Here is a 27,361-nt window from a genome sequence, read left to right as displayed (position 1 = left end):
AAATCATGAAACTCATGTGACATTTATTCTTTGCTTAAAAACTGTTGAAAAACTGATCGAGTGAAAAACTGCTCGAAAAAGAGTCACGTGAAATTGAAAATTAGGGTTTTCAAAGACGAAACCATCAAAAATGAATATGATATTCGTAAATAACGTGTTCTCAGCTTTCTAAAAATATATTTTTCGACCCCAATATCCCAATTTCATTTTTTGGTCATTTTCCGAAAGACAAAGGTCCACTTTCGTTTTTTGGAGCGAAGGACGATTTTGGAGATTAGCAGGATTTTTCGAAATTTTTTTAAGGAAATTGTAGAGACCTCATAGGAGTGATCATTTTTCAAAATTTCAAGTCGATACGTTGGATATGAAGAGTTTTATGGGGGAAATTGGATTTTTTCAGAAAACGGTCTGTAACTCGGCTGAACATAAAAATATCAAAAAACGTTAAACTGATAGAATGTAGCAAAATATTTTTTACTCATTATTCAACAAAATTTTTCTTTTGAAATGCAATAGATGTTGAGTTATGACTAATACAACAGAAGAGTTCTCAAAATTTTTTATTATTTTCGGTAAAATGGCTTTGACTCTGTGTAACTCAGCAAATAGCTAGTATATTACAATGAAAAATTATACAAAAGGAAGACAAGATATTTCTGATCATTTAGTTTATTAAAAATTTGCTTTCTGGACGCTTATTTTTTGAGATTCGCTAGTTTGAAGATACACAATTCAACGAATAATATTCTTTACCCATTGCATGAGAGTTTAAACATTTCTGTTCGACACTTTTTGTTTAATATGGATATCTCATAAACGAAAATTAGAACAAGTAGACAAAAATGGTTGGCATTGAACACAATAGAACAGGGAAGAGTTTGGAGTCAATGAATATCTAGTTTTATTTGTTCCAGAAACGATTGCAACGATTTAAGGTTTCGATGAGTGGAAGTTATTCTTTATATTGTCAAACATCCACAGTTGCTAAAAAATTTTAGGATGTAATTCTATCATCTGCTGTCCGTTTTGTTTTCAAATTATAGTTACTAAATTCTGAAAATGTTTGTAAAAAATTGAAAATATAGTCCAAACATATGTAACTTTTTAAAAACATATGTTTGACAATGCGTTCTTCTGAGAAACTCCACTGATCAACCAGGGTTTTTAATCTTCTATGTGAATTTGATGACAAGTTTTGCATTACAAACATTTTGAACATTATCACCTTTTTGTTATGGAAGAAAAACATCAAATGTTTTCAATTTGATTTCTGAATATTATCTATTCTTTCCAATCTCAGCGGTCATATATTCCAACAAGATCAATCTTCTGATCATAAAACCTTCACACTTGTTTTCTTTACAGTCACATGTTTGATGATTAGCCTGCAATCTCGTCTCCAGTTTTGTTTCAAACTAATTCTTGTAAAATTTTGTTCCGTTTCGTTTTTGGAAAATATATATTTCTGATCCGGAGCAACAATGATAAAGATAAAGAGTTTTAGCACAACTTCAAACAAGCTTCAAAGAAAAAAAGCAGACCGATAACGGAATTTGGCGTCTTGTATTAAAATTTATATTGTACGTAACTTGAATTTCACAAGTTTGGAATGGGTTTTTCTGTTTAACAATTTTGTTTCAGTTAATTCACTAATGTATGTTCCTTCTCAAAAGGAAAAAAGTTGGAACTATTTGAAACTAGCTAAGTCGATCAATCACCGTGTTTATATCATGGAAATGATCTAATTAATGGCCGATCGAATGGTTCAGGCCGATCAACTCCATGTGGGGAACACGTTTTCGGAGACTGCAGAGTACGTTTATTCTGCAGTTTTTGATAGGCACAATGGAACAAACTATCATGTGATAGCATGAGGTCGATCATTTGTCTACGAATCCCAACGGACTAGCAATAACTGAAACAACCTTTAACAAAATGAATCGTTTCCTTTAAGAAACTTCTGTGATCAGTGAGCACTTTGAAATATACTCCAAATCTACTAAATTTTTTGAAAAAACTGTTCGTATATAGAATTTTATTTTGTTCATGTTCGTATGTAGATGTTTTGAAAAAAACCCAAAATAAGTAAATTTATGACCATTATGCTGACCCGCACAAAAATTTTAGTGAGCACAGGATAGAGCAGATGGCACAACATTTTCAACTACCCATGATCTGACAGTTCCAGTAATCCAAACAGTTTCAGACACCTTATTATTATTTTAAAAGCTGAAACAGCTACTCTTCCATGGACAACTTCTTCAGAAAAGTCACGAAACTTACCGTATCACACGAGGCGCGGGGTTGCGGCCATCTCGGTACATATTATGATACGAACAATTTGTACCGAGGAAACGTAGAGTGTCATCAGTCGTTCTAGATATTTCTATACGAGAGTGCACATGGACTAGCCAGGAATACAATGACTGAAATACGCAAAAGATCGCATTCTCAAGTGCATATGATATTTGTAATTTGGAGTCTAAAAATGTAGAAGGTCTGCGAGTTAATTTATTGTGTTTTTCTGAATTTATTCAGAATGCAATCAACATAGTTAACCTTGCCCTTCAATTGCCTGAAACCCCAGCTGATCTTTCCAATCTTTGTGCAAAGTTTCTCAGCTTCAGTGTTTTTGCCCAGTGTGAAAAAGATTTGGAGCTAAAAAGAAACTATTGCACTTGAAAGCCAATAGTTTTCTCGATAACGCATTTGCAAGACATAACACGACATGGCATATGACATAAGCAAGACTTTTCACAGATTCGAATATTTATTAGGACGCCTCTCTGAACATTTGCCAACATATAAAAAAATGACAAGGTCTTTTTGGACCATATAAAAATCATAAAACACTACTACAAACTAGAATTGTTCCATGAACTGATAACAATCATAAGATCGATTATAGAAGCTGAGGAATATCAAGAAAATACGGATTATTAGGTTTTTTAAAACTGAAAATTTGAATGAAGACCCGCAGCCAGATTACTGTAAGTCACAAAGGTACTGATGCTAGTTTCAGTGTACCAGCGGGAATTCGCTGCAAGAACAATCGAACCTTAGACCTCTAAAAATGCAATTTTCCAAAATCAGATTCAGAAGACCGTATCATTATTATCAATCTCCGAACCACAGAGTTCGGTCACCTTGAACCGACCGATCAGAAGCTGGCCTCCTCGTTCTATGAGTTCAACTCTATTTTTGTCCCAGTTTCTCTATTCTCTCCAACATTCCCACACTCTCTTGTTGATAATTCTCCGCCCATAATGTTATTTTCCCAGAAGACTACAGTATTCCATTCTTCTGATCCCACTGATCTTCTTCATGCGCCTTCAAAAATGAACTCAACAATACTACCCACCCTCTATTGATAATCTGCGTCTCTTCGTCTTATATGCTATTCTGATCACATTCGGTTCTTCTCTCTGTTCCCACCCACAGAAGAAGAAGTTTGCTATAAAAGGGAAGACTAGACTACTGGATTTTCAACAGCAAAAGCTTAAACTTCTAAAATATCTACAATGCAATCTCACTTCATCACCACTGCTTCCATTCTTTTGGTTGTCATCGGTGAGAGTGCGTAAAATATAAATCTGAAAATAATCAAAAACATTTCAGTTGCCTTCTGTGCCGCTGCCCCAATGATTGAGGAGCCAAAACTTGAAAAGCCAACCAATCTCGAAATTTTGTTCGCTAAAATTGTGAAAAAGCAGAATGAGTCCAAGCAACACCGTCTCATCAACTTTATCAGCCGTGCCATGCCAGGAGGTGTCGATGCTCCAATTGCATCAATGGCTGAATACGAGACTTTCAAATCTGACAAATCTGCCAATTTCTTGAGCGACGGAGCCGGACACGTAGTTTTCCGCCAATACAGACGTGCTCGTCTTTCTGATGTAAGTTCATTGAGACTACAATCTGATAGTGAGAAAGATAGAATCTTCGGAAAAGAGATAGTCTGTGTCGGCATGTTGAACGCGCAAGTGATATATCACTGTTATCACTTTTCAATTTGTTCACTGGTCGAGATGATTGTTAACACCTCCGTAGATGATTCTTGGTTTTTTCAAATGATCTAGTTGATCTCACTATCAGAACTTCAGCCTAATCTGAAATTTCTGAAAATTTTTTAATTTCTCAATTTTCAGATTCTCCACAATGTCAACCGCCGTGCTGGAGGAGTCTAATTTGACCATTCGATCCCATTGATCTAGATCATTCGACCATCCCCTCAGTTTTATCATTTAGTTTCCTTATTATCCTGTAATAATTTCATTCTTTTTCCCCAACCCTGTCTCATTTGACAGTTTCTGTACACTCATTTTCCCCTCTCCACTGGACATATCAATTCGCCATATCAGACGACACTTTCTTATGACATATCATCTTCATCATCTACCGACATATCATTCGACACGGGTCCACCCACGACGAAAAAACTCTCATTGTGTTCCTTACATGAAATGTTTCTGTGTACATTCCGACTTCCTTTTTTTGTATGTATATTTCGATCAAGAATAAAATGGTAAATTAAATCCAAAATTAGTTTATTCAAGAGCAAAGCAACCACGAGCTCAATTTTCTTTGAATTTTATCATGAAAACTACCTATAAATTCTGAAACTCTTTTAACAAAATATCAAAACGAATGCTTTTTAAAAAATTCTAGTTCTACATTCTGAACAAATGCTTTCAAACAAAGCTCATGTGATAGTCTACATCCCTAGACCCTATAAAAGAAGATAAAATCTTTCTTAAGTTGTGGAATCAGGAAAACCTAAGGTCCCTTCAATGATGTCACTGAACTTTGTGTGATCAATTTCTCCGACTGTAACAAAAGAATCGTATATCTTCTTTGAAAGTCTTCATTAGTTTGCCGAAATATACCCAAGTTCTATTTATAAAAAAATCCATTGAAATAAAATGAAAAATGATTTTTAGAAGTCATCAATCATGCCTCGTGATTTTTAAAGAACACCGTTTAAAATAGAACAAAAGGAGATAAGGAAGTTTGTGGAATTTTGATAAATGACATATAAAAATAATGTAACCTTTAAAGTTAAAACAAAAAGTGTTCAATGATAATGAGATTCAATAGAATAATAATTTCAGAGTATCTAGAACATAAATTCATAGAATAAATGTCTTGCAGCTTGGTGGTCGTCTACCATTTTCCTCCGTCCTTATATACTTTGTGTCAGATCAGAGTACGCTCAAGTAGAGGAAGGCGTGGCCTCCAGAGAACAAATTAATGTGAAGTAGCACGTCTACCATCATCTTGACGATCAGTGATGCATTTCTCATTTTTGGATTCTAGACTACTTTCACACGTGAAATTCAGAAAATCAGTTTGATAGCAGTTTATCTGTTTGGGTGGGCTTCTTGCTCAACTTTTTCAAGCTTTATAAAAGTTTTTTGTGAAATGATATTCCTAAATTGATAATTTGACATTTCTAAATATATTGTAAAATGTGTAAGTTTAGTGAATGTTATGACACAGGTGTTCATTGTCAAAACATCTAGTTGAAAACAATCAAAACGATTATGGTACGTGGAACTTATTGGGGAAATTGATTCTTTTTTCGAGAAATCATATGATCTCGAAATGAAAATAGGACTACCTTCACGTGATTAACTTATGGTACCACAGACTAAGCTTTTCATGTAACCATTACAATGCCTGCCTGCCTTGCACCTACGCATGCTTACTGTTAACTACCTTCATAAGATGCCAAAAACTATACTGCGCAAACATCGGTAGGTAGGCTCAGGCATACAGACATGCCTGCCTATGATGCTAAAGAACAAGCCAACGAACATCACTACTTGAATGTAAATATTTGCATAAATTTTTGCTTTGACTTCTGCTTTCAATTCAACTTTGAAGTTCTTGTTGATACAAAAATCTATTTTTAGAAATATATTCAGACATTGGCCTAAATTTAGATTCCTAAAAAAAAGTTTCAGCCTGCAAATGTGTAGTCGTTCCACAAATTCTCCAAAAACTCCACCTCTTTGTCCTCTAAAACTGGATGCCTAAAATAACTTCACCGATCGTTTTTATTGTTAAAACTTCCGGTGCATCGATGAAAGTTGACGCACGTCTAACACCTCCAACTTCAGCCTGCTATTAGGAATTAGCGTCATTGGTTGATAGAAGATCACAGTTTGCCGATCCATCACCACTTCTCTTATCACAATGCTCTCTAACCACCGCACGTGTCGGCGTGTCTGATGTTCCTCTGATCTATCATCAAGGCATCTGAATCAGATAAATAGCGGTCGACGAAGTCACGACTTCGCAAAGTTTTACACCATCTTCTATCAGTCCGATTCTTCTGAAAACAATAGAATGCTGCGATTCTTCACTCTCGTGGTTATTTTCGTTATTCCATGTAAGTCTAGAACACTTTTTGAACTTTGTCTGAAGTTTTATATTATTTTAACCAATAGTACATTTTATACATTTTATTTTCAAATCGAAGCTGCTCTAAAAATTCTGACAGTATATTCAATACTGTCTATGTTCTATTTAATTAAATTTAAAATTTCCAGTCATCCTTGCCGCACCTGAAATCGATTCCAATTCATCATCTGGTTTGGATGTTCTTTACAAGAAATTGATTAAAAAGCAAGAGAGCGTCAAAAACTCCCGTCTTATCGATTTTATCAGTAAAGGTGCTCCATCTGGAGTTGATGCTCCAATTCCATCGATCGCCGAATACGAGACTTTCAAATCTGATAAATCTGTAAACTTTTTGAGTGACGGAGCTGGACATATTGTTTTCCGTCAATTCAGAAGAATCCGAATCTCTGATGTAAGTTCAACTCAACGTTCTTTTAAATTTCAAGACAAACTTTTCCATTTTTCAGTTGCTCGGCTCCCAAATGAAAACCCGACCTGGACTTCGACTTTAATTTTTCCTACTGAAAATGCCACTTTTTCTAATAATTATGTACATGATCATCTTGTTTTTTAATACTTGAAAACGGGTCAATGACGAAAAAAACAAATGAAAAGAAACCCCAAATATCTGACAAATGCTAACAAAATATTGATTGCATAAAACTGACGAAATGAAGAATTCCTTCTTGTATCTTTTTACTTGATCTGTGTTGTTGGAAATGATAAAAAATAAACGAGATAAAAGAGAAATCAATAAGAAACACTGACCAGTGTGTCATTAAAAAAGGCTATAAAATGAAAATAAAACGGAATCTGCGGTAAACTATCAATTTATCTACGAAGTAGTTCAGTTAATGTTTTCAACTGAACATTTTTGATAATAAAACTAATTTCATCTGATCGATTGTCACTCGGCTTTAAACGCCTATATATCTTGTGGCAAATACCAAATAGTTACCATCTCACGAATAAAGTTTTGATAGTTGATATTATACGTTGCTAATTATGCAAAATGTATTTTGTGGCTCAGAATTGGTATTTTTGCAAAATTTGAACAAAAGTTAAAACATATATCTCAAAAACCTTTCTTAATGTTCGGTTGCACAATTTGATCCGATTTATTTTTAGATAGCGTATGCCCTCTACTAAACTTTACCAGCTCCTAACGTTATTTATCTATTTTTCAAAAAGCTGGTAATTTTGAAAAAAATAATACTAGATATCGTGAAATGCTTGAACCTTGAGATACCAATTTACCAAGACTATATCTGACTTGTTTGCACTCAAATTTCACAATATAAGCAGTGTGTTTAGGAATCAAAAAATCTTTAAATTTTTTAACTACTAGCGATTTTTCTTCCGCGTATTCCCAGATCATCACAGATCACAAAAATAACACCAAACACTAATTCACTTTTCCAGTTTCAGGCTGAATGTTCATATAAACAACCTTACAAATCAAAGTGATGCCTTTATGGTTCATAATTTCAGTCAGAAACTTGATTGGTCTGTAATTAAATACACACTCGGTACATCCTGGGTGCATATGGTAGACGCCTTTCAGGATGATAGAATGACAGTGATCAACATCGAAAAGAGGAACAAATGAATGAACAAAAGAAATTGCACGTGTAGCTGAGTATTACCGAACATGTGAATGAATTCATGTTTACATGAACATATGAATTAAGTTGTAAATAATAATATTTTGGAGAGTTTAAAATAAAATTACACAAAATACAACTGAGGTATGTCTCAAGAGGGTAAATACTCATTGACTCCTTGCTCTTTGAGGGTAGTCAATAATCTTGGAGTCAATGAGTATTTCCATGGACTGCTTGTATTTTTCCAGCTGATTCTCTCCTACATTCTGCTTATTGCATACTGGTTTTCATTTTTGTCAGTGAAAACTAAAAAAAAAGAAAGTATAGGGAAAGAAGTAAGACACAGAGTCAAACTCTTTTACCAAAAATCATTAATTTTTAGCAAACCAAATGATCAGGAATATCTTTTCTTCCTTTTGCAATATTTTTCATTGCAAAATACTTATCATTTGCTGAGTTACACAGAGTCAAAGCCATTTTACCGAAAATAATAAACAATTTTGAGAACTCTTCTGTTGTATTAGTCATAACTCAACATCTATTGCATTTCAAAAGAAAAATTTTGTTGAATAATGAGTAAAAAATATTTTGCTACATTTTATCAGTTTAACGTTTTTTGATGTTTTTATGTTCAGCAAAGTTACAGACCGTTTTCTGAAAAAATCCAATTTCGTCCATAAAACTCTTCATATCGAACGTATCGACTTGAAATTTTGAAAAATGATCACTTTTTTGAAGTCTCTACAATGTCCTAAAAAATCTTTCAAAAAATCCTGCTAATCTCCAAAATCGTCCTCCGCTCCAAAAAACGAAATCGGACTTTTGACTTTCGGAAAATGACGAAAAAATGAAATTGGGATATTTGGGTCGAAAAATATATTTTTAGAAAGCTGAGAACACGTTATTTACGAATATCATATTCATTTTTGATAATTTCGCCTTTGAAAAGACCTGAATTTAAAGCATGAACCTTAAGCAAAGAATAAAAGAATAAAATAAAATAAAAAGAATAAAAAAGAATAAATGTCACGTGAGCATCAAAATTAGCTTCATGATTTAATTTCAAGTCTTTTCAAAGGCGAAACAAATCAAAAATGAATATGATATTCGTAAATAACGTGTTCTCAGCTTTCTAAAAATATATTTTTCGACCCGAATATCCCAATTTCATTTTTTGGTCATTTTCCGAAAGGCAAAAGTCCGATTTCGTTTTTTGGAGCGGAGGACGATTTTGGAGATTAGCAGGATTTTTGAAAGATTTTTTAGGACATTGTAGAAACCTCAAAAAAGTGATCATTTTTCAAAATTTCAAGTCGATACGTTGGATATGAAGAGTTTTATGGGCAAAATTGGATTTTTTCAGAAAACGGTCTGTAGCTTAGCTGAACATAAAAATATCAAAAAACGTTAAACTGATAGTGTAGCAAAATATTTTTTATTTACTATTCAACAAAATTTGTTTTCTGAATTTCAATGGATGTTGAGTTATGACTGGTACAACAGAAGAGTTCTCAAAAATTTTTATGATTTTCGGTAAAATGGCTTTGACTCTGTGTAACTCAGCAAATAACTAGTATATTACAATGAAAAATATTGCAAAAGGAAGAAAAGATATTTCTGATCATTTGGTTTGCTAAAAATTTGCTTTCTAGACGCGTATTTTTCGAGATACGCTAGTTTGAAGATACACAATTTACAGAGATTTTAGGCAGTTATTTGATTTAATGAGGTTTTTTTTAATGATTTTTGGTAAAAGGGTTTGACTCTGTGTAACTCAACAAACAATTGGTAATTTGCAATTCAAATTGTTGCAGAATAAAGAAAAAATATTTGTGAGCATTTTGTTACTTTAAAATTTGTTTTCTAGAAATGTATTTTTTAAGGAAATAACAGTTTGAAGATACCCATTTTAGAGAGTTTAGGAAGTTTTGGTTTGCAATTTGCAAGGATGAATACATTACAATTTTTATCAAGTTCTGCCAAATCTAAACGATCTTATTCTACTAATTAGAAGTTTGATTTGAAATTGGAGAAAAACGAGTATTGCATTTGCAAAGTATATGTCACAACAGTTCATTTCCATATACTTTAAAAGAAATGCTCAATGTGGGACCTGCTTAAAGTTTCATACAATCGATTTTTTTTTTGAAATCTAGAGATCATTATATCAATTATATTGCATTCGTGTTTGATGTTGTCTTCAGAATAGACTCATCAATTGTTCAATGATATCTCTTCTTTTTTTTAAAACTACAAACTAAACTAAAATTCGTCATTTTTGTGGTAGGCTACAACGAAAGTGCTTGCTGTAAGATATTTTGTAGTTAAAGACGAGATAAAAAAGTTATAATACAGAAGTCGTAACAATACATGTGGCGCTGTTTAAAACTTATATAATCTAGTCTGAAACCGTATATGTAGCAACTTTGTTTTGTGAGTTCTATAATTGTTAACACAACAGCTTCAACCCCATTTCAGCCCTTTTCTCAAATTTTTTCCAGAAGCTTCCGGATTTTTCTTGTAAATTCAAATTTTCGGTAGTCGATGAAAATTTATTTTGAGTTGTCCATATTAAAATAATTTTTAAATAATTGACTTTTATTCGTGTTCAACTTTAAATTACTGAAAATCAAGAATTTGGGTGCATCTGTAGTACATTCTTGGTACACAACTTCCTTCTTCACTTATATATCTAGTCTTCAAACAAAGAACGCTCATTGGAAAAAACTGATTTACAACAGTCGCAAGACACCGAATTCTTCGTCAAAATACGATCAGCAGCGACATATCACAAGGTTTCAAGAGATCGAATGAACTGAATGGACCGTCTCATCCTTCGTCCATCATGTTCCATTGAACAATTTAGCACGATACAGCGTCATAGAAGCCACAATCTTGTGATTCTCAAAAAGAGGAGGGGCTAGATGCAGAGAACGATTGAATGACGAATGTGAAGATACAGTATCTGTATAAAACCTTCATAGTGGAAATTCGCTTCCCGTTTTTTCTAGACACATGAATGATCTACTGTCTTGCTCTCTCGTAAGATTATGGAATAAGTTTTTTCCAATAAGACATTGTGTTTACTCTGAAAAAGCGGTAAAATTATCTCAGTTGATAACTTCATAAAAAATAAAAAAATATTCAAAATGGAGTGACACCAGTAGGGAACTTGCATTTAAAATATTCTTATAGTACATTTGGCACTTTTCCAAAACTTTGCTGAACATTTTTTAGAAATCTAAAACTTTTTGTAGTGTTTATCATGACATTCGGTTATTTGGAATAAAAGCATTTTTCAAACAAAATACATGTTATAGTGGTCCTACAGATGCAAAATTTGACGAATATATTTATTTGGTGTTAGGAATGAAGTTTATAAAGTTAGGTCACAATTGTAGTTTGTTCTTAAGTAGTTCTAGTATATTTCAGTTGTTTTCTCTTGATGGGATACTGAGGTGGAGTTAGTGGAGGGATACTGTTGGGTTACTGTAGTGATACTGTGGTAGTATGATTTTTGAGATTATATCGTTTTTTTTTAATTTCCAGAAATTTATTCACTATGAAATGATCAGAACTTATTATGAACATTTGATAGTATCAGTATACTTTTCATAAGATTAATTATCCGTTTAAAATATGTTTAAAGCAATAATGTTTTTATATACGTTTCTGTTATCGGTCGTTTGAACAATTAACCATGATCGATCTTCAATCTGTACTAAATCGTTTGCAAGCTTCGAATTGCTTATTTGTTCAGCCACGTAATTGTTCATTTGTTTAGTTTCTGTGTGAAAAATTCAATTAGTTTTGAAGAAGAAATAAAGAAAAATAAAAACATTTAAATCTGTCAAAATCTTCACGAAATCATTTATCTGAAGTCTCTGTGAGCAATTCGAGTGCACCGACAATTAAATTACATTCTCAGCGATTTTTGAAAATGTAAAAGCTCTAAAAAGTAAAAGCTACTTCTTTCCGATTTTTTTCAGAATTGAATGTTGCAATTATCAAATCTTAGTATTGTTTCCACAAACTCATCCCAACATTATCATCTTGAGAATTCATTTCATCAAACATAAAACACGAATAAAATCACATTTGGTAAGAAGACGCGCAACAAATCAAGCAGGTCGTTTTTTTATTATTGGAGCAAAGACAAAGCTGATTTTGGAAGGAAACGTTGTGTGAAAGAGCAATAAACTATTAAAAAATCAAAAGGGAAAACAGGAGGAAAGCAAATAATTTAATACGGGGACTCGTTACTTTGAGATGTTTCAAAACATTGGCTTTTGAATAAATAAGTCATATGTGTTTCTATAATTCTTTCAAAATAACAATTAGAATTATGAAACTGTTTTAATATTTTACGAAAAACTTTAAAACAAGACTAAGAACGACAGATTAAGAGTGACCCGTTTCAACCGACGACAACTTTGCCGGTGTCTTCCTTTCCAGCCATTCGTGGCTTTCCCACTGTGAATGGAATGTATCGATATTTGATCATATGCTGGAATACATATTATTTTGAAAAGAATGACGAGTTTAAAAAACATACCATAATCTGTCTCTTGAGAGTGAGGAAGGTAAGGATGAAGAAATACATGACAAGAATTGGCCAGAATACTGGAACATCGAAGAATTCGAAGAAGGTGCAAGTGATTGCGATCAGAGTGGCCTTCATGAAGGAGTGCCTAGAAAAATAATATTTTGAATGACTTTCTCCGTTTCAAGATAATAAAGACTAACCAAAACTTAAACTCTGGCAGACGACGCATGAATGGGCGGAATTCGTCGTTTGTTTTCGATGGAAGAACTGGACCATCATCTTCATCCTGCAGAAAATAATGTTTACTTCATAACAAAATAAAATAACAAACCTCGAACTCTAAAGCTGGATCAATTGATGGAGTTAAAAAGAGCAAGAAGAGATTCAAATAGTAGATACCGACAGCATATGCAACAATGTAGAATCCCTGAAATCAAATTAATTATAACGTGACTTGAAGAAAAAAAAAATAACTCGTTGGTGATGAACTTTTTTTTTTGAAAAATTTTAACATATTTTCTATTTGTGCTCACTTACTTGCAAGAGAATAATTCTAGACGCAAAGAAGACGAGCGAGATCAGAGCGATAACCCATCGGAATGCAGTATGTGGCGTGAGACGATCGAGATAGTATTGATACTTCTGCAACATAATCAATAAAGTCACAATTTGCATTCTGATTAAAATTAACTCACCACTTCCAAACTGTGAAAGAAACGAGATGTTACACCTGGCCTGTCCCGAAGTCCGTCGTCCATATTACCTGATGAAATTGATAATGAACAATTGAAAAATTAATTTTTAAATTAATCAAGAATTAATTGAGAATAAAAACTTCATAGACGTGATGAAAATACGTGAAAAGTTGGGAAATATTGATTTCGATTAAAAAAGAAGTACACGTAGAAATATACGCAAACACGGTGACGGCAGAATGCACACTGTCTCTTCAAAACTTTTAAGGATGAATAAATTCAATTTTCAAGTTTTCTGTTATTTTTTGCTATTTTTTCATCAAAAAATGAAAATATTTTATATAGCAAAATATTCTGAAACTACCTAAATTTATTTCTTTGAATTGTTTTGAGCATTAATGGGAATTTCACAAGATTGATTCAGTTTTGCGAAGTTTTTGTTATCGAAAGTGTTCAAACTGCTATAGGGATATCCTAATGTATTTCTATTTCTATTTATATTCTATCGTGATTACATTTGGAAAATGATAGAAGAGTACCTTATATACCACTATAGTTACCATTGATATTTGAAAAAAAACTTATTTAAGGCATTTAAAAAATTGCAAGCTGGTTGGCTACCGTAATCTTCCTTTTCGAATCGCGAGAATTATTCTTACTTTTCGGTTCTTTCATGATACAATATTAGTAATGTTCCAATATTTTCAGATTAAACCATGATTGACATCGATAGTGTCAGTCTACCAATTCTGATCGGGGGATTAGTTGGCTTTGTCACTGTGATGGGAGTAGCAATAATCTACGTAGCAAAGAAGGAGCAACAAGGAGAACAGGAAGAAGTGTAAGTCATTAAAATAATGAATTGAACGTTTTTTTAATGAAACATTTCAGTGACGTTGTAATGGATGAAGTGACAGAGACGATTATTAGCGAGGAACCAGTGAAGAAGAATAAGCACCAACGAACGAATGATCAATGGAAAGCAAAGGAACCAACATTCGTTCATCCATGGAACGTATCAGTATTGAAAGGACATAAAAAAGAAGTGACAGATGTTGCATTTGCTTCAGATGGCAAAAAGTTTGTATCAATTTCCGGAGATCGTTCGGTTATTCTCTGGGATGTTAGAGACTTTGAGAACAAGGAACACAAATGTATCAGACAAACGGTTGAATATGACACTCCAACTCGTGTAGTATTTGCTCCGGATTGTAAGAGTGTTGTATTTAGTGTGAAAAGAGAAAACAAGGTATACAATGATTGAATTTTGATCAACACATTCATAATTTTTCAGATTTGCGTCTACAAGCTCGTTAAGAAAACCGAAGGATCAGGATCCCATCATTTTGTGCATATTGACAATTTAGAATTTGAAAGAGTTCATCAGGTTGATATTCAAAATATTGGCATTGCCGGAAACGGTAAGTTAACTGCGAAAATTGTTTGGCAATTTATTTTTAATTTTCAGCGAAATACCTGATGAGTGCAGCACTCGATAACAAAATTTGTCTTTACGATCTACGCGGACAACTTCTACAGTCAATTGATGCTAAAGTGAGCAGTCTATATGACTGTCGTCTCTCTCCTGATGGTCGTTTTATCATTGTATCAGGATTCACACCAGATGTATTTGTTTTCGAGCCAATTTTTACAAGAGATGGAACATTCCAGAGTGCCAAGAAAGTGTTCAGTCTCAGTGTAAGCTACATTCATGATTTCCAAAATTTCATCTGAATTATTTTTAGGGTCACCAATCTGGAGTACTTGCTGCTGCTTTCAACAACTCATCGACTCGTGCGGTCACAGTCTCCAGAGACGGAAAATGGCGCATTTTCGACACCGATATTCGCTATGAGGCTGGGCAAGATTCCAAAATTTTGAGAGAGTGAGTTAAAGAAAAGCGAGAAACCGAAATTATATAGCGGGATAAAATGAGAAAATAGAATAGGTGATTGCTAGGCAACGAAAGTGAGTAGACGTCTATAGCGAAAGAGAGGCGAGTTGATGATAAAATTGTGTTCTGTTAAGCACTGCGTCTTATTGAATTCACACTAGAAAGTAACAATTTTTCAGGGGAAGCTGGGCTCCTCTGCATGCCGCCACAAGTGAACACGTGCGATTAGAAATGAGCCCAAGTGGTGACTCATTTGCAGTTTCGTTCAAGACAGATTTGAAGGTGTTCGCTTCGGAAGACGAAACCAAGGACTATCCGGAATGTAAGACAAAATTGATTGGATTTTTCAATATCAAACATTTATTTAAAACTTTTTTCTAAAATATCGGATTTTTTTTCTGTTGAACTTTCTGAACATTGTCAATTTGCTCATTTTCGAAAATTAGTTTAATTTTAGAACAGTTTAATTGTAAATAATCCACGATTCTTGAAAACTGAAACCACATTACAAATTTTCAGTGAAAGACATCTGCTCGACTACAATTTCATCGATTGCCTATTCCTCTGACGGAAAATATATTGCAACATGTGGAGACAAATATGTCCGTGTCATTCGGAATGTTCCAGAGTGGCACAGCAGAGTGGTTAAACTGAACCGAGAGCTTCCAGAAATCACACAGGAAGGTGCTCGTCGCCGTATCAAAGAGCAGATTGATGAGGCTCAGGAACTTCTGAAGCAATTCGAAAAATAATTTATTTTATTCGTGTAAAGTGCCAATAATTCCCTCCTAAAGCGGTGTTATGTTTATTTATTTATTTCTTCGCATCATTTGATTTTATAAATACGTGTACGTAAACTTTATCTAATGGCTTTTCCCACGTTCTCTGTTATAAATCCCGTGAAAATTATATTTTGTTATGTTTGAAACATTTATTTAGGAAATTACTCCTTTCTAAATAGATGAGTCTTCCTCCTCGACCGTACGATAACAGACCCCCAACGGGAGTTAGAGCGAAACCTGTGATCAATCTCAATATAGAATACACTTCCTGCAATGATTCAGTGGCACCTGCATGTAGCACACGTCCGATGCTTATCGAGAACATGATTAACCAGAGAAATGTCAATATAAATGTTCTGGAGGGATACGATCCTAAGTCGAAAAGTGTTATTGTAAGACATTCCATAGTTTAACACGGCAATTCTTCAATAATTCATATTCAGAACCAACATTCGATCTACCATCTCTATGAGTTTGAATCTAAAACAAGATTTCTCGATCGTATTCCACGTCCACGAGTGAGCCGATTCACCGAACTCGTAATTGGATATTTATGTAAAAGAAAAAAAAAACTCATTTTTATTTTGCAGAAAACGAGATTTCTCTGTTGTCGCTATGTCCTTTGTGCAATTGATGATGTGATGCAAAAGCAAAAACCAATGGAATTGATGGCAATTCGTTTGAATGGAGACATTTACATTGGCGCTAATAAATCTATGGATTTGTAATATAACGATTTTAAAATTTACTAAACGATTGTACTCGTTTTAGGCAAACTGACAAGAAGACCCAAGAGGCGGCATTCGGTGGTTTGAATTTCGCCATGAAGGTTACGAGAGAATCCGATCAAAAAATACTCAAAAAGCATCACAGTGTCGTCAAGCAATTGCGAATTGAGAACACGAGAAATTCAATGTCAATGTCAATTTTCGTTTCAAGTGTCGCCCGTGCTTTTGATCAACGAGGAAACGTTGTTGAATTGAAGACAGTTGGCTCGAAAGTTATGGGAAAAGTTCAGAACCTTTCAAGATTGAAAGCTAGAGACTGGTGGCTTCGAGCTTTGTTGAGTGGAGCTGACCGCATTGTTTACGGTCTGAGAATGGATAATATGAAAGTTAATGAGGTAACACATTTCAGTACATTCTTTTTAAAAAAACACAATTTTACAACAGATCCACGAAGCTCAACTCACCGACTTCACCAAAGGACACTTCCGTTTTGACGGTGCCAAGCTTTTCTCTGAAATTTTCAAAATTTTCAGTACAATAGACAAAATAATCGGTGCTGAAGGCGATATGTGCATGGTAATTTAAAATAATTTTCATTTAATTATGAAGTTTTATAATTTTTAATTATAGGTAAAATCAGATGGCTCCACTCCGATCAGTGTGACATTGACAACAAGAGAAAGCCTGAAAAGAAGTCCATTCTGGTGACCTGGCAATGAACAACGCTACAGCATTTATTACACACGTGCATCATCATATCGGGATTCCCAAAATTTCATTCGATCTAACTAATTCTAAAAACTTTATTTATTAATGTTCGGGTGATATCACATGTGATCCCTTCCTGTGTTTATACTAAATTTACTTGTTACGAGTATTTCTAATGAATGATCTCTCTCTCTCCTGTTCTAATTAATTTTAAAATGCTCCTGGAAATTCTACTTGATAAAGACGCTTCCATGACATTTTTCAAATTTCAGCCGATTATTTGAAACAGTTGATAAGAAAATGTGTATGAACCAATGTTTGATCTACGCTCACGCTTTGCTCTGAATCTGAAAATTAGTTTAGTTTTAATTTCTCCCCGTATTCGTATTAATATCTACACTCATTACCCCATTTCTTTGTGACATGCTACAATTTATAATAATAATAATAGCATGGAATCTGGCAATCGCAACAAATATTTCACCTGCGAAAGATGGAGTTATGGAGTTGAAAATGGTTCATATCGTAGGTTTTATAATGTTTTGGAATCTAGTGTTACGATTTTTGAAAAGGTTTGGAGGCATGGAGATAGATCACCTACGACTACATTTAACGTGGATCCATTCCAAGAGGATAGTTGGACATTTGGAGGTGGAGGATGGGGACAGCTTTCACCGGTAATGATTGTTCATATGGAGTTAATATAGTTGTTTTGGATACCTTTCAGCTCGGAATGAATCAACATTTAACTCTTGGAAAGAAGCTTCGCAATCGTTATGTCAACACAGGAAACTCCACCCACAACTTCTTACCAGCAGTCTATGATCAAAAAACAATGTACATACGATCTACGGGAATCAATCGAACTTTGATCTCAGCCACTTCAAATATGCTCGGAATGTATGGACAAGACGGCTACGGTAGCTCGGCTGGAACTGATTTTCCAGATGCTCAGGGATGGCCACGTGGCTTCGTTCCTATTCCAGTTCATACCGTTGATTATGACAGTGATCATGTGAGATTTTGGGCTATTTGAATCAATAAAAAATTGGAGAATAAAGGTGAAGTATAGAAAGTATTTTACATCGCTCCACGCAATAATGCCCAAATATCGTAGTCAGGCTATCTTAATTTTGGAAGTGAATAAAACACATTTCTAAAAGTTTTATTTTTTAATTGCGTTTCAATTATTTGTATTCAAACTTTCTAGGGAATCTAACCTACAACAATGCTCGGAATTACTCAAAAAATCCGTACTGTTGGAAAATTTGGCAATTTACCAAAACTTTGAATTGGTGTGTCTTATTATGAAATTTCGACATATTAGACTATTGTACTATTTAGACTAGATCGGAAACTTTAAAACTATATTTAATCAGAAGCAGTTGTTTTAGATTGGAAATATGGACTGCATCTGCCCACGTCGTGAATGGCTCTGGAATATTGCTCAACAATCGGACGAAATGAAGAACTGGAGAAGCTCAGTACCAGTTTCATCAGTAATCGACAAACTAACGTCACTGGTTAATCAAACATGGAGTCTAGAAGATTTCTGGACTGTCCCGGATGCCTTATTCATTGAACAAATATATTTTAATGAATCACTTCGAAAAGAGAATACATGGTTCAATGATGATTTTTATAGTCAAATTGTGGCAGTAAATGATCAAATTTATATGTATCAATACGGAGTATTCAGTACGTTGTTTTTCTAAGAACATTGTATGTAATAATTTTTCAGATAGTACTATTAATATGAACAACATGAATATTGGCCTTGAGCTTCTGAAAGTACGATCCGGACCTCTTATGAATGATATGATGGATAGAATTAATAAGAAAAGTGATTGTACATATGGAAAAAATACACAAGGGTGTGATTGGATAAATGGACTCAAGTACTTCGTTTATTCAGCTGTGGGTTTTTTGGTAGTAACCTTAAGAAGCTTCTGGAAATTTTTTAGTTGTACATGTTATTCACAATTGAATTATTACATTAAACATTTTTTTTCAGCACGATGAGACCGTATACGCAGTGCTAGTAGCTCTTGGCATCGAACGATTTGCTATTAAACCTCACGGATATCCACTTTATTCCGCTGCCGTATCGGTTGAATATTGGAGAAATACTACTGATAACGCTGACTATTTTAAGGTAGGTTTGTTCGGTAAAGCAATATTGTAATATCTAAGTTTTGAAGCTGGTTTACCACAAACAATCTGGAGATGACTTTACTGTGATGACGAAGGAGATTACTGGATGTGGAGGAGATTACTGTTCAATGAATGTGTTGAATCAAATTGCAAACAATTTAAAACCAGATCAACCTATTGATCAATGGTGTCTCGTTACCGGATCCTCGAACTCTTCTTCACTTTTATTTTTGATTATATTCACTTTCATTTCAAAATATATTTTATTCTAGAACACTATATGATATTCATAAATATTTATTGATGTATGATAAATAAAATACACTTTTTTCGCTTTAAAATTAAAATTATGGCAATAATGTGCGTAGGTAGGTTGTTTCCTTTTGAATGGATCTATCGTCTTCTCTTTCTGCAGCATTGGTTATTTCCACAAAGTGAGAATCCAGTTGAACAATTGCATTGTGAACCACTCATTGCACATGGTTCGACTTGCAACGGGCAGTTCTGTTGACAGGCGTTCTGGCAAGCTGGCAGACAGAATTCAATTTGGGTCAGAAGTTGAGTTTTACATTGATCAACGCACTGATTAGCACATTGTGGAGCACATGTCACAGTTTCTTCCATTGGTTTTTTAAGAACAATTTCCAATTTGAAAGTTGGTTCTGCAGATTCCTTCACGATCTGAAAAAAAACAACGATATTTTAACAATTTGCCAAGCAGAACTCTATCAGCTGATATTTCAGTTACAGTACTTCAACGCAAGATGATCTACAACTGTCAGTACAAGCTGTGCTGCATTGTGGAACACTTTGGCTGTTCTGTTGAACACATGAAGTTTGGCAAGATTGGGTGCAAGCTGGCATACAGTTGTTGTCAGCCTAAAAATCTTCAGTTTTTGCAGAAAGTTCTAAATTTTCTGACCTGTGGAATTACAATTTCAAATTGATAATTTTGAATACACTTTGAATCACAGACAGGTTGACAAGCTGGAGCACACTGCTTGGAGCTCTGATCATTCATTGGGATCGTGAATGTGTATGTCTCCATACAAGATGGTTGGCAAGCTGGTTGACATTGTGGCTGGCAAGATGGCGTCGGGGGTGGAGTGGTCATTACTGGAAGTTTAAGAGTGAAGCTTATGCATTGTGGATCACAAGCTGGTTGGCATTGTGGAGCGCATGATGGGGCTGCAGTAGTCATTGGAATGGAGATAGTGTAGGTAGTTGCCTGAAAAGAAAAAAACTATGGTGGTTATTATAATTTTAATTTATGTTTATTTACAGTTCTAAACTTTTCCTGTTGTGTTGTTTTTTCTTCAAATTTTATATCATATTTACCTGCTGGACACACTCTTGAGTGCAAGCCGGTTGGCATTGTGGAACACAGGTCTTTGTGATTGGAACGGTTGTTTGAACAGTGATTTGTTGTACACAAAGAGGTTCGCAGGCCGGTTGACATGCTGATGGACAGCTATTTCCTTGATTCCCTTTGGAGTAACTTTGTTGTATAGTAACTTGGTATTGAGACTGAATGCAAGATTGCTCACAAGTTGGTTGACAAGCGGGAACACAATTATACTGACGTTGCTGTTTCTGTTGAGAATTCATTTGTTGTACTTGAATCTTGTAAGTTTGAATGCATTGTTGATCACATGATGGTTGGCATTGAGGAATACATTGTGGAGAAGAAGTTGAGGTTGAAGGGGTTTCATCAATCATATTAATTTGAACCGAGAAGTTTGGCTGAGCAGCTACACATTCCTGAGTACATGCTGGTTGGCATTGTGGAACACAAGAAGACTGTGGGATGTACTGTTGAGACAGTTGCTGAGGTTGTTGATAGCTGTTCTTGATCTTCAGCACAATTTGAGCAACAATACATTTAGTCTCACAAGCTGGCTGACACTCTGGGACGCATTGTTTTGGAAGCGAGATAGTTGTAGTAAAGGTGTCAGTACAAGATGGAAGACAAGCTGGCTGACACTGAGAAACGCAGTGAAGTGGGGCTGGAGTCGTCGTGTAAATAGCAACACATCCTGGATCACAAGCTGGTTGACAGATTGAGATGCACACTTTGGTTACTGGTGGAACTGTTGAAATGCCTGAAGACCCCGAAGAAAGATACTGATAAACACATTGTGGCTGGCAAGCTGGTTGACAGGCTGGAATGCATGTTTCAGGAGCACGAGTTGCTTGTGTTGCTTGAGAAGTTACGATCTGAATCTGAAGCTGTCTCTCTACACATTGTGGTTGACAAGCGGGTTGGCAGGCCGGGATACATGTTTCTGTCGTGGTAACTGCTTGAACACATTGTGGAGTGCACGCTGGTTGACAAGCCGGAATGCAGGAAGCTGTTGTTGGTTGAGCTGTAGTTTGAATAGAAACAGTGACCGATTGAATACATTGTGGAGAACAGGTTGGCTGACACTGGGAGGGACATTTCTGGGCAAGTGGCATCTTTTGAATAATCACTTCATACCGCTTCATGACATTAATACACTGAGCGTCACATGTTGGTTGGCAAGCAGAGACACATGATCTTGATGGGGCTAAGGTTGTGGTCTGAAAAATTGAATATTTTTTTGGTTGTGAAAATTGGTCGTTCAGACCGAAGTACGCATGAATTCTTTGACATTTATAGATACAGCAGCTTGAACGCATGTTGGTTGGCAAGATTTGATGCACATATCAATGCAATAAGATTTATTTGGCTGAGCTGTGCAACTGTTGGCACATGATTGAGCACAGGCTTGTGGGCATTGAGAAGCCTTGGTTTGTTGGTTTACAACTACCTGTAATTATATTATTTTATTTGGGTTCAAAGAATGGTAAAGTAGTGCCTTAATTGGTGGAAAATTGGACGATGAGCTCGTTGATGTAGATGGAGTGCATGCCTTATTGCATGTAAATTGACATGTCTTATCACAAAGAAGCTGTGGCTGATGGGAGTTCCTTACACAAGAATCTACACAAGACTTTTGACATGATGGTTGGCATACCGATGTTTGAGCCTGAAATTTCAGACTTGTACTACAATTCCATTCCACAAAGACTTGCCTTATTGGCACAAGAACATCCGCTTGATTGTGGCTCATTTGAGCATTTGCATCGTTGCATTCCACTCCCAATCGGATAACAATTGCATTTCGATTTTTGTGACAGTTGCGCACACGGGCATTGTCGCTTGGCTCGTGTAATCAAGCTCTAAAATGTATGGGATATTAACATGAGTCAGACGTGATAATCAAGTGAGCGACAGGTCATTGTTTGTTGAATTTGCGACATGGCACCGGTTTATTTGTTCTTGTGTTATTTGTATGTGTGAATGTGGGAAAATGTCATAGAAAGGCGGAACCCTTCTCATGGACATGAAATATGATATGGTTCACTTGAGAATGGCGAGACTTGGAACACTTTGCCGAGACAGGTCATCAGTCGGTCAAAATACAAGATATTGCGAAGATCGAGAGATTATAAAGAGTCATGGATGTGCAATGAAAATACTGTAGGCGCGTAGTGTTTAGCTATAAATTGGGATGATCAGGGAAACTAACGTAATTATTTTTCAATTACTGTAAACTACTAATTACACAACTATAGAAAAATAATTGAAAAATTGCACATTTTTAACAAAAAATAAAGACAACCAAAATATGAGCTACATAATTTAAGCAAGGGATTGTAAAAGTTGAAAAAGGAAATACGGTGTTTCTGCATTGATTTTTACTGGAAAAATAAAAATTTACTAGAAAAATAAAAAAAAAACAGTGATATTGGGAGAAAATGTTTCATAGGAAGATTTTGGACTACGTTTTCAAAAGTTGAATAAGAGATTGTAGAATAAGGAAAATGGATGAGAGATATTAGAGGTATAATTTTATTTTATTTTTAATATATCAAAAATTACCTGTTCTGAATCCACAAGGTATGATCCAATAACTATAAGTAATAATATAATGTTCGTCTTCATATCGTTTATTCGTAGAACTCCTCTCGGCGGTACTGCTGGCCGACGACAGTGAGGGAGGTGCTCTTTTGGTGCTCCGCTTCCTTCCGCCACTGTCTTATATACGTCTGTCATGTTGCCGCGGCGGTAGCCATCAGGCGGCAAAAAATTGTAGGATGCTCCTCCTTTCCGTCTCGATGCACCAGGAAGGAATTTACAGGAAGAAGACGAAGAATGGAGGAGACGCAAAAAAACGGATCAACTTTTTGCATCGGATCGTCGTCCGAGGACCGACGGAAATTGACGACTAGATTTTGGATTTTTGGTGGATCCTTGACACGGCCTGAAAAAAGTGTCTAAAGTGCTCAATACGATGTTTGTACAGGGTGGGAATCTCTATGTATTTTGATCCATTCAAAAAGTTGTCTCAAGGGATGTACGCGTATTTAGACAGATCAAAAAGTTGCCGGTGGTCTTCATTGCCGGAATGAGGGATCTTAAAGTTTTCAGTATACATTTTATGTTCCAAGTGTTCGACAATTCTTCAGGGAAAAAACGTAGTTGATCATGTCTGAGCTTAAATCATTTGAATTTGTTTTTGGATTTAATTGAATATGTTTTTTTTTGTGAATATATTTACAATTCAAGTATCAGAAACTTTTCCAGTTACACAATTTCTTTGAATATTACAAAGTAACTATCAAATAAAACTTTATCACGGGAAACACTTGTAAGTAGTAAGGAACTTGAAATATTACTTAAATCCCGTTTTTCCAACTTGGTAATGTCTAAAAGTGTTTCTTCGTACCTTCATAATTCAACACCCTGCAGAAAAACAATATTTCTTTTGATGAAATTGCATATTGTTCATTTGATTTTTTCTCTTTCAAAAAATGCCAACCTATTCATTTTCAAAGTCCGTCACTTGCCATCAAACAAAAAAAAACAAGTCAAGTTGGTCATTGCCAAGATGCGCAAAAAGTGATCATTTGATGCTCAACAATGCGTAAGCATGTTCCACACATTTCTCGCCTCCACAATATGTTTCTTGCCGGGTTATTTGGTTATTTCGTTGCCTTCCGCAATTGTCCGAGAATGAGACTGTGTACGTTGCAAAACCGTAAATACACAACGCATTATCCCACCAGTGGTGCCTTCTTCTGATTTTTGACTGGCAGTGGAGCATGTGGGAGGATTAAATGTGAAACAAAACGGGAAGGTGATGATGATGCATTGCCGATAGACACGGAGAAGCTTCATTTCCTTTTTTAGGATTGCCATTCTTCTTTGTAATCAAGACAGTGGAGACGGAGAGAAAGTGAAGGAAGTTGAGAACATTTTGACCGATGACCGTTGTGATTGACAAGAAAAGGAGTACTCGTGTGATCTTTGTTTCCCGAGATTGACGGCTTCTCCTACACTCTTGTCTATTTTAGTGTAACTATCAAAATTTACTATTTTTACTGTAGTTTCTCTGTTACTCTTGCATCCGATTACTCAACTATTGCAACTCTTATCTCATTTATCTTTGGGTGATTCCCTTTTGACCTTCAAGCTTATTTCAGCTTCAAAAATAATTCAGGATTATTTTTGCCTCACTCTTTTTTGGAGCTGGTTCAATACATATTTAGAAAACTAAGCGTTCATAAAACTTAAATATTTGTATTGATTCTTGTCTATTTCAATTCAGAAAACGAAACAATTATCGTGAGAGAGTAGTATTTTGGTGTGCACCTATGATATTAATTATGTAGTGACGTGGTGCAGCTGGAAACATTGAAAATCTATACGTGCCAATTGCAAAAATAAAATGCACACTTGTAGATCCTCGATATCATTTTATGAACTTTTCACTAATAATTCACTCATGAATATTCCAAGATTTTGTTCATGTTCTAGACAGAAATAGTTCATTCAAAGTTTATTCATGGAAGACGAAAACTAAGAAATAAGTTCTATTTTTGAATATTACGTTATTCGATCAGTAATTCATACGAGCATTCCACATACCCATATCACCTGTTTCCGTCTCGAATTGTATTTTGATAAGCTTACAATTTAAAAAAAGAAATTTCAATTTTTTATTTTAATTTTTTATTTTTTATTAATTTGTAATTTTTTTTCAACATATATTGTGACGCTCGTGTTGTTGAAATACTCCAAATGCATATTCACTATTTATCCGGGATTTGTGTTCTATTCCTAAAATGCCACACATATCCTCCTAGACAGTCTAATGCTGGCTAGTAACATGACACCGTAATCTGACACCGTTTTATTTTCGAAAATGTGTTTCACTCTTTTGACCGTAACCCGGACAATTCCGGAAAATACTTTTCGGGTAGCAGCGTTGTTGTGATTTACGTGGGTTGCGCATCTAATTCATTGTTTACTTCTTGAAGATACACGTAACACGAAACTTGCTTCTTTTCCCTCATTTTTTGTTCATCTTATTTGCACGTGAACAATGGGTGAGTTGGAAATGTGTGAATGATTGTTTGAGCTCAAGACGGTGCGGAAAAGAAGAAGCGTTCTTTGGCAGAGAAGACGAATTGATCTCGCGTTGATTCTTCCGGTTGAAAAGCACTGAAGTTTCACACGTGAAAAATGATGAAAGCAGCAAGTTGCTCACTGATATTATTTTTGGATGGTTGCTTAAAATGCACAGAATGTTAATTATCGGAAACTTAGCCTGAAATCTGACAGTCTAAAAAGTCCTCGGTAACAATATATTCCCTCAAAACAAATTCTCTAAATTAATCTGAACCAGTTCTCAAATTGTTAAGTGAACAAAGATTATTTCTGAAATTTGAGAAAATGTTATTTACAATCAGCGTAATTAATCTCTAATTTCAGCTCTCAAGCTCATTTTACTTTTAGAATGCGGAAGCAACAACCTAGTTGTTTCAATTCTCAGTTGATCATAAATCCATTGAACTTTATTTGTATCTTTACATATCTGCACTAAGTGGGAATTATATTATACAAAATGTATGTTTAGGGATTTGTAACAAGGAAGAAAAGAAGGAAAAGAAGCAGCAGTAAAAGAACTTTGATCATTGAGAAAAGGATCAAGAAGCTTCGTTTAGCCAAAAAATATAATCAGTTTAGAATGGGTGAGTCAGATTTTTGTGAATATATTTTCTTCTGTTAAAAAACTTGTTGTGTTGAAGCTGTGAAACAAAATAGCAGTAAGGAAGCTCACTAGAGACATACCTGATATAATTTTTACCACTTGAGTTGATTTAAGAATAAGGAATGATTAGTATTAAAGTGAAGTTTATCTTCTATCTTATAATAAAGCTATGATCACATAATCTTCAACAAAAACTACACGCATTCCAGGAATCTCATCAAATTTATTGTCAGTAATCGACAAGCTGATTTTTGGATAGCTTACAAATAAATGCTTGAAGACACTTTGGTTTATTATTTAACAAAATTAACAAAATTATAAAAAGCCAATCAGTACAGGCAATGATAATTTTGAGTTGACCTCGTCTGGGCAAAAAATATATACTAAATTAACATAAACTATATAAATATATATGTGCTGATAAAGTTCTTAATTAATATACTTACGGATGCTTGAAACAGTTTAAAATATTTTGGAAATACTTCAACTGCTAACTTCAAACACATATTTTTTGGAAGTTTAAACTTTCTGACTCCTTTTTCAATTTCTCAATTCTTACACGTTTCTTCAATAAAGCTACCGAGTGATGGATGATCGTTGTTTTGAATCTGCTCAACAACTTCCGTCTTTCAACAGAGAAGAGTTCCTGTTTTTCGGTCACATCATCAACTCACGCTCGGATGCAATTATGCCGTCGTCAAAAAAACACAGGCACAGAAAGAACGTTTGCTAAAAAACTGAAAAAAAGGAAGAAGCGGGAAGT

The 27,361-nt window shown here is 34.8% G+C and overlaps 7 protein-coding genes and 1 long non-coding RNA gene across 9 annotated transcripts; 5 read left to right on the top strand and 3 right to left on the bottom strand.

Moving 5' to 3' along the window:
• Window positions 1–3,497: 3,497 nt before the first annotated feature.
• F46C5.1 (DUF5380 domain-containing protein) lies at window positions 3,498–4,535 on the top strand. The gene is made up of 3 exons (NM_063478.6): window positions 3,498–3,570; window positions 3,619–3,896; window positions 4,149–4,535. The coding sequence occupies exons 1-3, from the start codon at window positions 3,522–3,524 to the stop codon at window positions 4,185–4,187; spliced, it is 366 nt and encodes a 121-aa protein (NP_495879.1). The 5' UTR covers window positions 3,498–3,521; the 3' UTR covers window positions 4,188–4,535.
• Window positions 4,525–5,146, bottom strand: linc-72. The gene has a single exon (NR_101728.2). It is a non-coding gene; the product is annotated as a long non-coding RNA linc-72 (long non-coding RNA).
• Window positions 5,147–5,659: 513 nt separating this feature from the next.
• On the top strand, window positions 5,660–7,095 carry F46C5.10 (Neuropeptide-Like Protein). The gene is made up of 3 exons (NM_182158.6): window positions 5,660–6,394; window positions 6,555–6,817; window positions 6,873–7,095. Exons 1-3 carry the CDS (start codon window positions 6,352–6,354, stop codon window positions 6,915–6,917), a joined length of 351 nt encoding a protein of 116 aa, NP_871958.1. The 5' UTR covers window positions 5,660–6,351; the 3' UTR covers window positions 6,918–7,095.
• Window positions 7,096–12,054: 4,959 nt separating this feature from the next.
• rer-1 (Protein RER1 homolog) lies at window positions 12,055–13,318 on the bottom strand. The gene is made up of 6 exons (NM_001381540.2): window positions 13,251–13,318; window positions 13,093–13,197; window positions 12,887–12,982; window positions 12,756–12,841; window positions 12,565–12,700; window positions 12,055–12,516 (listed from the first exon to the last, which is right to left on the bottom strand). Exons 1-6 carry the CDS (start codon window positions 13,311–13,313, stop codon window positions 12,427–12,429), a joined length of 576 nt encoding a protein of 191 aa, NP_001366730.1. The 5' UTR covers window positions 13,314–13,318; the 3' UTR covers window positions 12,055–12,426.
• A 640-nt stretch (window positions 13,319–13,958) lies between these two features.
• On the top strand, window positions 13,959–16,052 carry F46C5.9 (WD_REPEATS_REGION domain-containing protein). The gene is made up of 7 exons (NM_063476.6): window positions 13,959–14,091; window positions 14,142–14,499; window positions 14,545–14,671; window positions 14,719–14,948; window positions 14,996–15,135; window positions 15,324–15,466; window positions 15,664–16,052. The coding sequence occupies exons 1-7, from the start codon at window positions 13,967–13,969 to the stop codon at window positions 15,894–15,896; spliced, it is 1,356 nt and encodes a 451-aa protein (NP_495877.1). The 5' UTR covers window positions 13,959–13,966; the 3' UTR covers window positions 15,897–16,052.
• A 53-nt stretch (window positions 16,053–16,105) lies between these two features.
• On the top strand, window positions 16,106–17,547 carry F07H5.10 (Decapping nuclease; the record flags this gene model as incomplete). The annotated part of the gene is made up of 6 exons (NM_063475.5): window positions 16,106–16,318; window positions 16,370–16,465; window positions 16,517–16,650; window positions 16,698–17,049; window positions 17,099–17,230; window positions 17,285–17,547. The coding sequence occupies 6 exons, from the start codon at window positions 16,106–16,108 to the stop codon at window positions 17,360–17,362; spliced, it is 1,005 nt and encodes a 334-aa protein (NP_495876.1). The 3' UTR covers window positions 17,363–17,547.
• Window positions 17,548–17,666: 119 nt separating this feature from the next.
• Window positions 17,667–19,853, top strand: pho-13 (intestinal acid PHOsphatase). 2 transcript variants are annotated; one of them, NM_063474.6, is made up of 7 exons: window positions 17,667–17,887; window positions 17,935–18,039; window positions 18,090–18,377; window positions 18,757–19,060; window positions 19,104–19,279; window positions 19,377–19,517; window positions 19,564–19,853. In NM_063474.6, exons 1-7 carry the CDS (start codon window positions 17,786–17,788, stop codon window positions 19,786–19,788), a joined length of 1,341 nt encoding a protein of 446 aa, NP_495875.2. In that variant the 5' UTR covers window positions 17,667–17,785; the 3' UTR covers window positions 19,789–19,853. The 2 variants fall into 2 exon arrangements, 1 of the variants encoding a protein (NP_495875.2); NR_023949.1 differs by having other exon boundaries at window positions 17,786–17,887; window positions 18,090–18,423; window positions 19,564–19,788.
• Window positions 19,799–23,558, bottom strand: appg-2 (Activated in Blocked Unfolded protein response). The gene is made up of 8 exons (NM_063473.7): window positions 23,424–23,558; window positions 22,574–22,720; window positions 22,357–22,527; window positions 22,126–22,308; window positions 20,855–22,078; window positions 20,439–20,744; window positions 20,270–20,395; window positions 19,799–20,197 (listed from the first exon to the last, which is right to left on the bottom strand). The coding sequence occupies exons 1-8, from the start codon at window positions 23,484–23,486 to the stop codon at window positions 19,910–19,912; spliced, it is 2,508 nt and encodes an 835-aa protein (NP_495874.3). The 5' UTR covers window positions 23,487–23,558; the 3' UTR covers window positions 19,799–19,909.
• Between the last annotated feature and the right edge of the window lie 3,803 nt (window positions 23,559–27,361).

This window comes from Caenorhabditis elegans, chromosome II (assembly GCF_000002985.6).
Source record: "Caenorhabditis elegans chromosome II".
Taxonomy (NCBI): domain Eukaryota; kingdom Metazoa; phylum Nematoda; class Chromadorea; order Rhabditida; family Rhabditidae; genus Caenorhabditis; species Caenorhabditis elegans.
The sequence above is the reverse complement of the archived record's forward strand: the minus strand, read 5'-3'. Positions and strand labels throughout refer to the sequence as shown.

Coding starts and splice junctions, on each gene's coding strand:
- appg-2 (NM_063473.7), bottom strand. CDS start 23,486: ATGAAGACGAACATTATATTATTACTTATAGTTATTGGATCATACCTT. Junction 22,721..23,423: donor ACCTTGTGGATTCAGAACAG/GTAATTTTTGAT, acceptor CATACATTTTAG/AGCTTGATTACACGAGCCAA. Junction 22,079..22,125: donor AAGAATTCATGCGTACTTCG/GTCTGAACGACC, acceptor TCAATTTTTCAG/ACCACAACCTTAGCCCCATC.
- pho-13 (NM_063474.6), top strand. CDS start 17,786: ATGCTACAATTTATAATAATAATAATAGCATGGAATCTGGCAATCGCA. Junction 18,378..18,756: donor TTGATTATGACAGTGATCAT/GTGAGATTTTGG, acceptor CAGTTGTTTTAG/ATTGGAAATATGGACTGCAT. Junction 19,061..19,103: donor GTATCAATACGGAGTATTCA/GTACGTTGTTTT, acceptor ATAATTTTTCAG/ATAGTACTATTAATATGAAC.
- F46C5.1 (NM_063478.6), top strand. CDS start 3,522: ATGCAATCTCACTTCATCACCACTGCTTCCATTCTTTTGGTTGTCATC. Junction 3,571..3,618: donor CATTCTTTTGGTTGTCATCG/GTGAGAGTGCGT, acceptor AAAACATTTCAG/TTGCCTTCTGTGCCGCTGCC. Junction 3,897..4,148: donor GACGTGCTCGTCTTTCTGAT/GTAAGTTCATTG, acceptor CTCAATTTTCAG/ATTCTCCACAATGTCAACCG.
- F46C5.9 (NM_063476.6), top strand. CDS start 13,967: ATGATTGACATCGATAGTGTCAGTCTACCAATTCTGATCGGGGGATTA. Junction 14,500..14,544: donor GTGTGAAAAGAGAAAACAAG/GTATACAATGAT, acceptor ATAATTTTTCAG/ATTTGCGTCTACAAGCTCGT. Junction 14,672..14,718: donor TATTGGCATTGCCGGAAACG/GTAAGTTAACTG, acceptor TTTAATTTTCAG/CGAAATACCTGATGAGTGCA.
- F46C5.10 (NM_182158.6), top strand. CDS start 6,352: ATGCTGCGATTCTTCACTCTCGTGGTTATTTTCGTTATTCCAT. Junction 6,395..6,554: donor GGTTATTTTCGTTATTCCAT/GTAAGTCTAGAA, acceptor TAAAATTTCCAG/TCATCCTTGCCGCACCTGAA. Junction 6,818..6,872: donor GAAGAATCCGAATCTCTGAT/GTAAGTTCAACT, acceptor TCCATTTTTCAG/TTGCTCGGCTCCCAAATGAA.
- rer-1 (NM_001381540.2), bottom strand. CDS start 13,313: ATGGACGACGGACTTCGGGACAGGCCAGGTGTAACATCTCGTTTCTTT. Junction 13,198..13,250: donor TCTTTCACAGTTTGGAAGTG/GTGAGTTAATTT, acceptor ATTATGTTGCAG/AAGTATCAATACTATCTCGA. Junction 12,983..13,092: donor CTAGAATTATTCTCTTGCAA/GTAAGTGAGCAC, acceptor ATTTGATTTCAG/GGATTCTACATTGTTGCATA.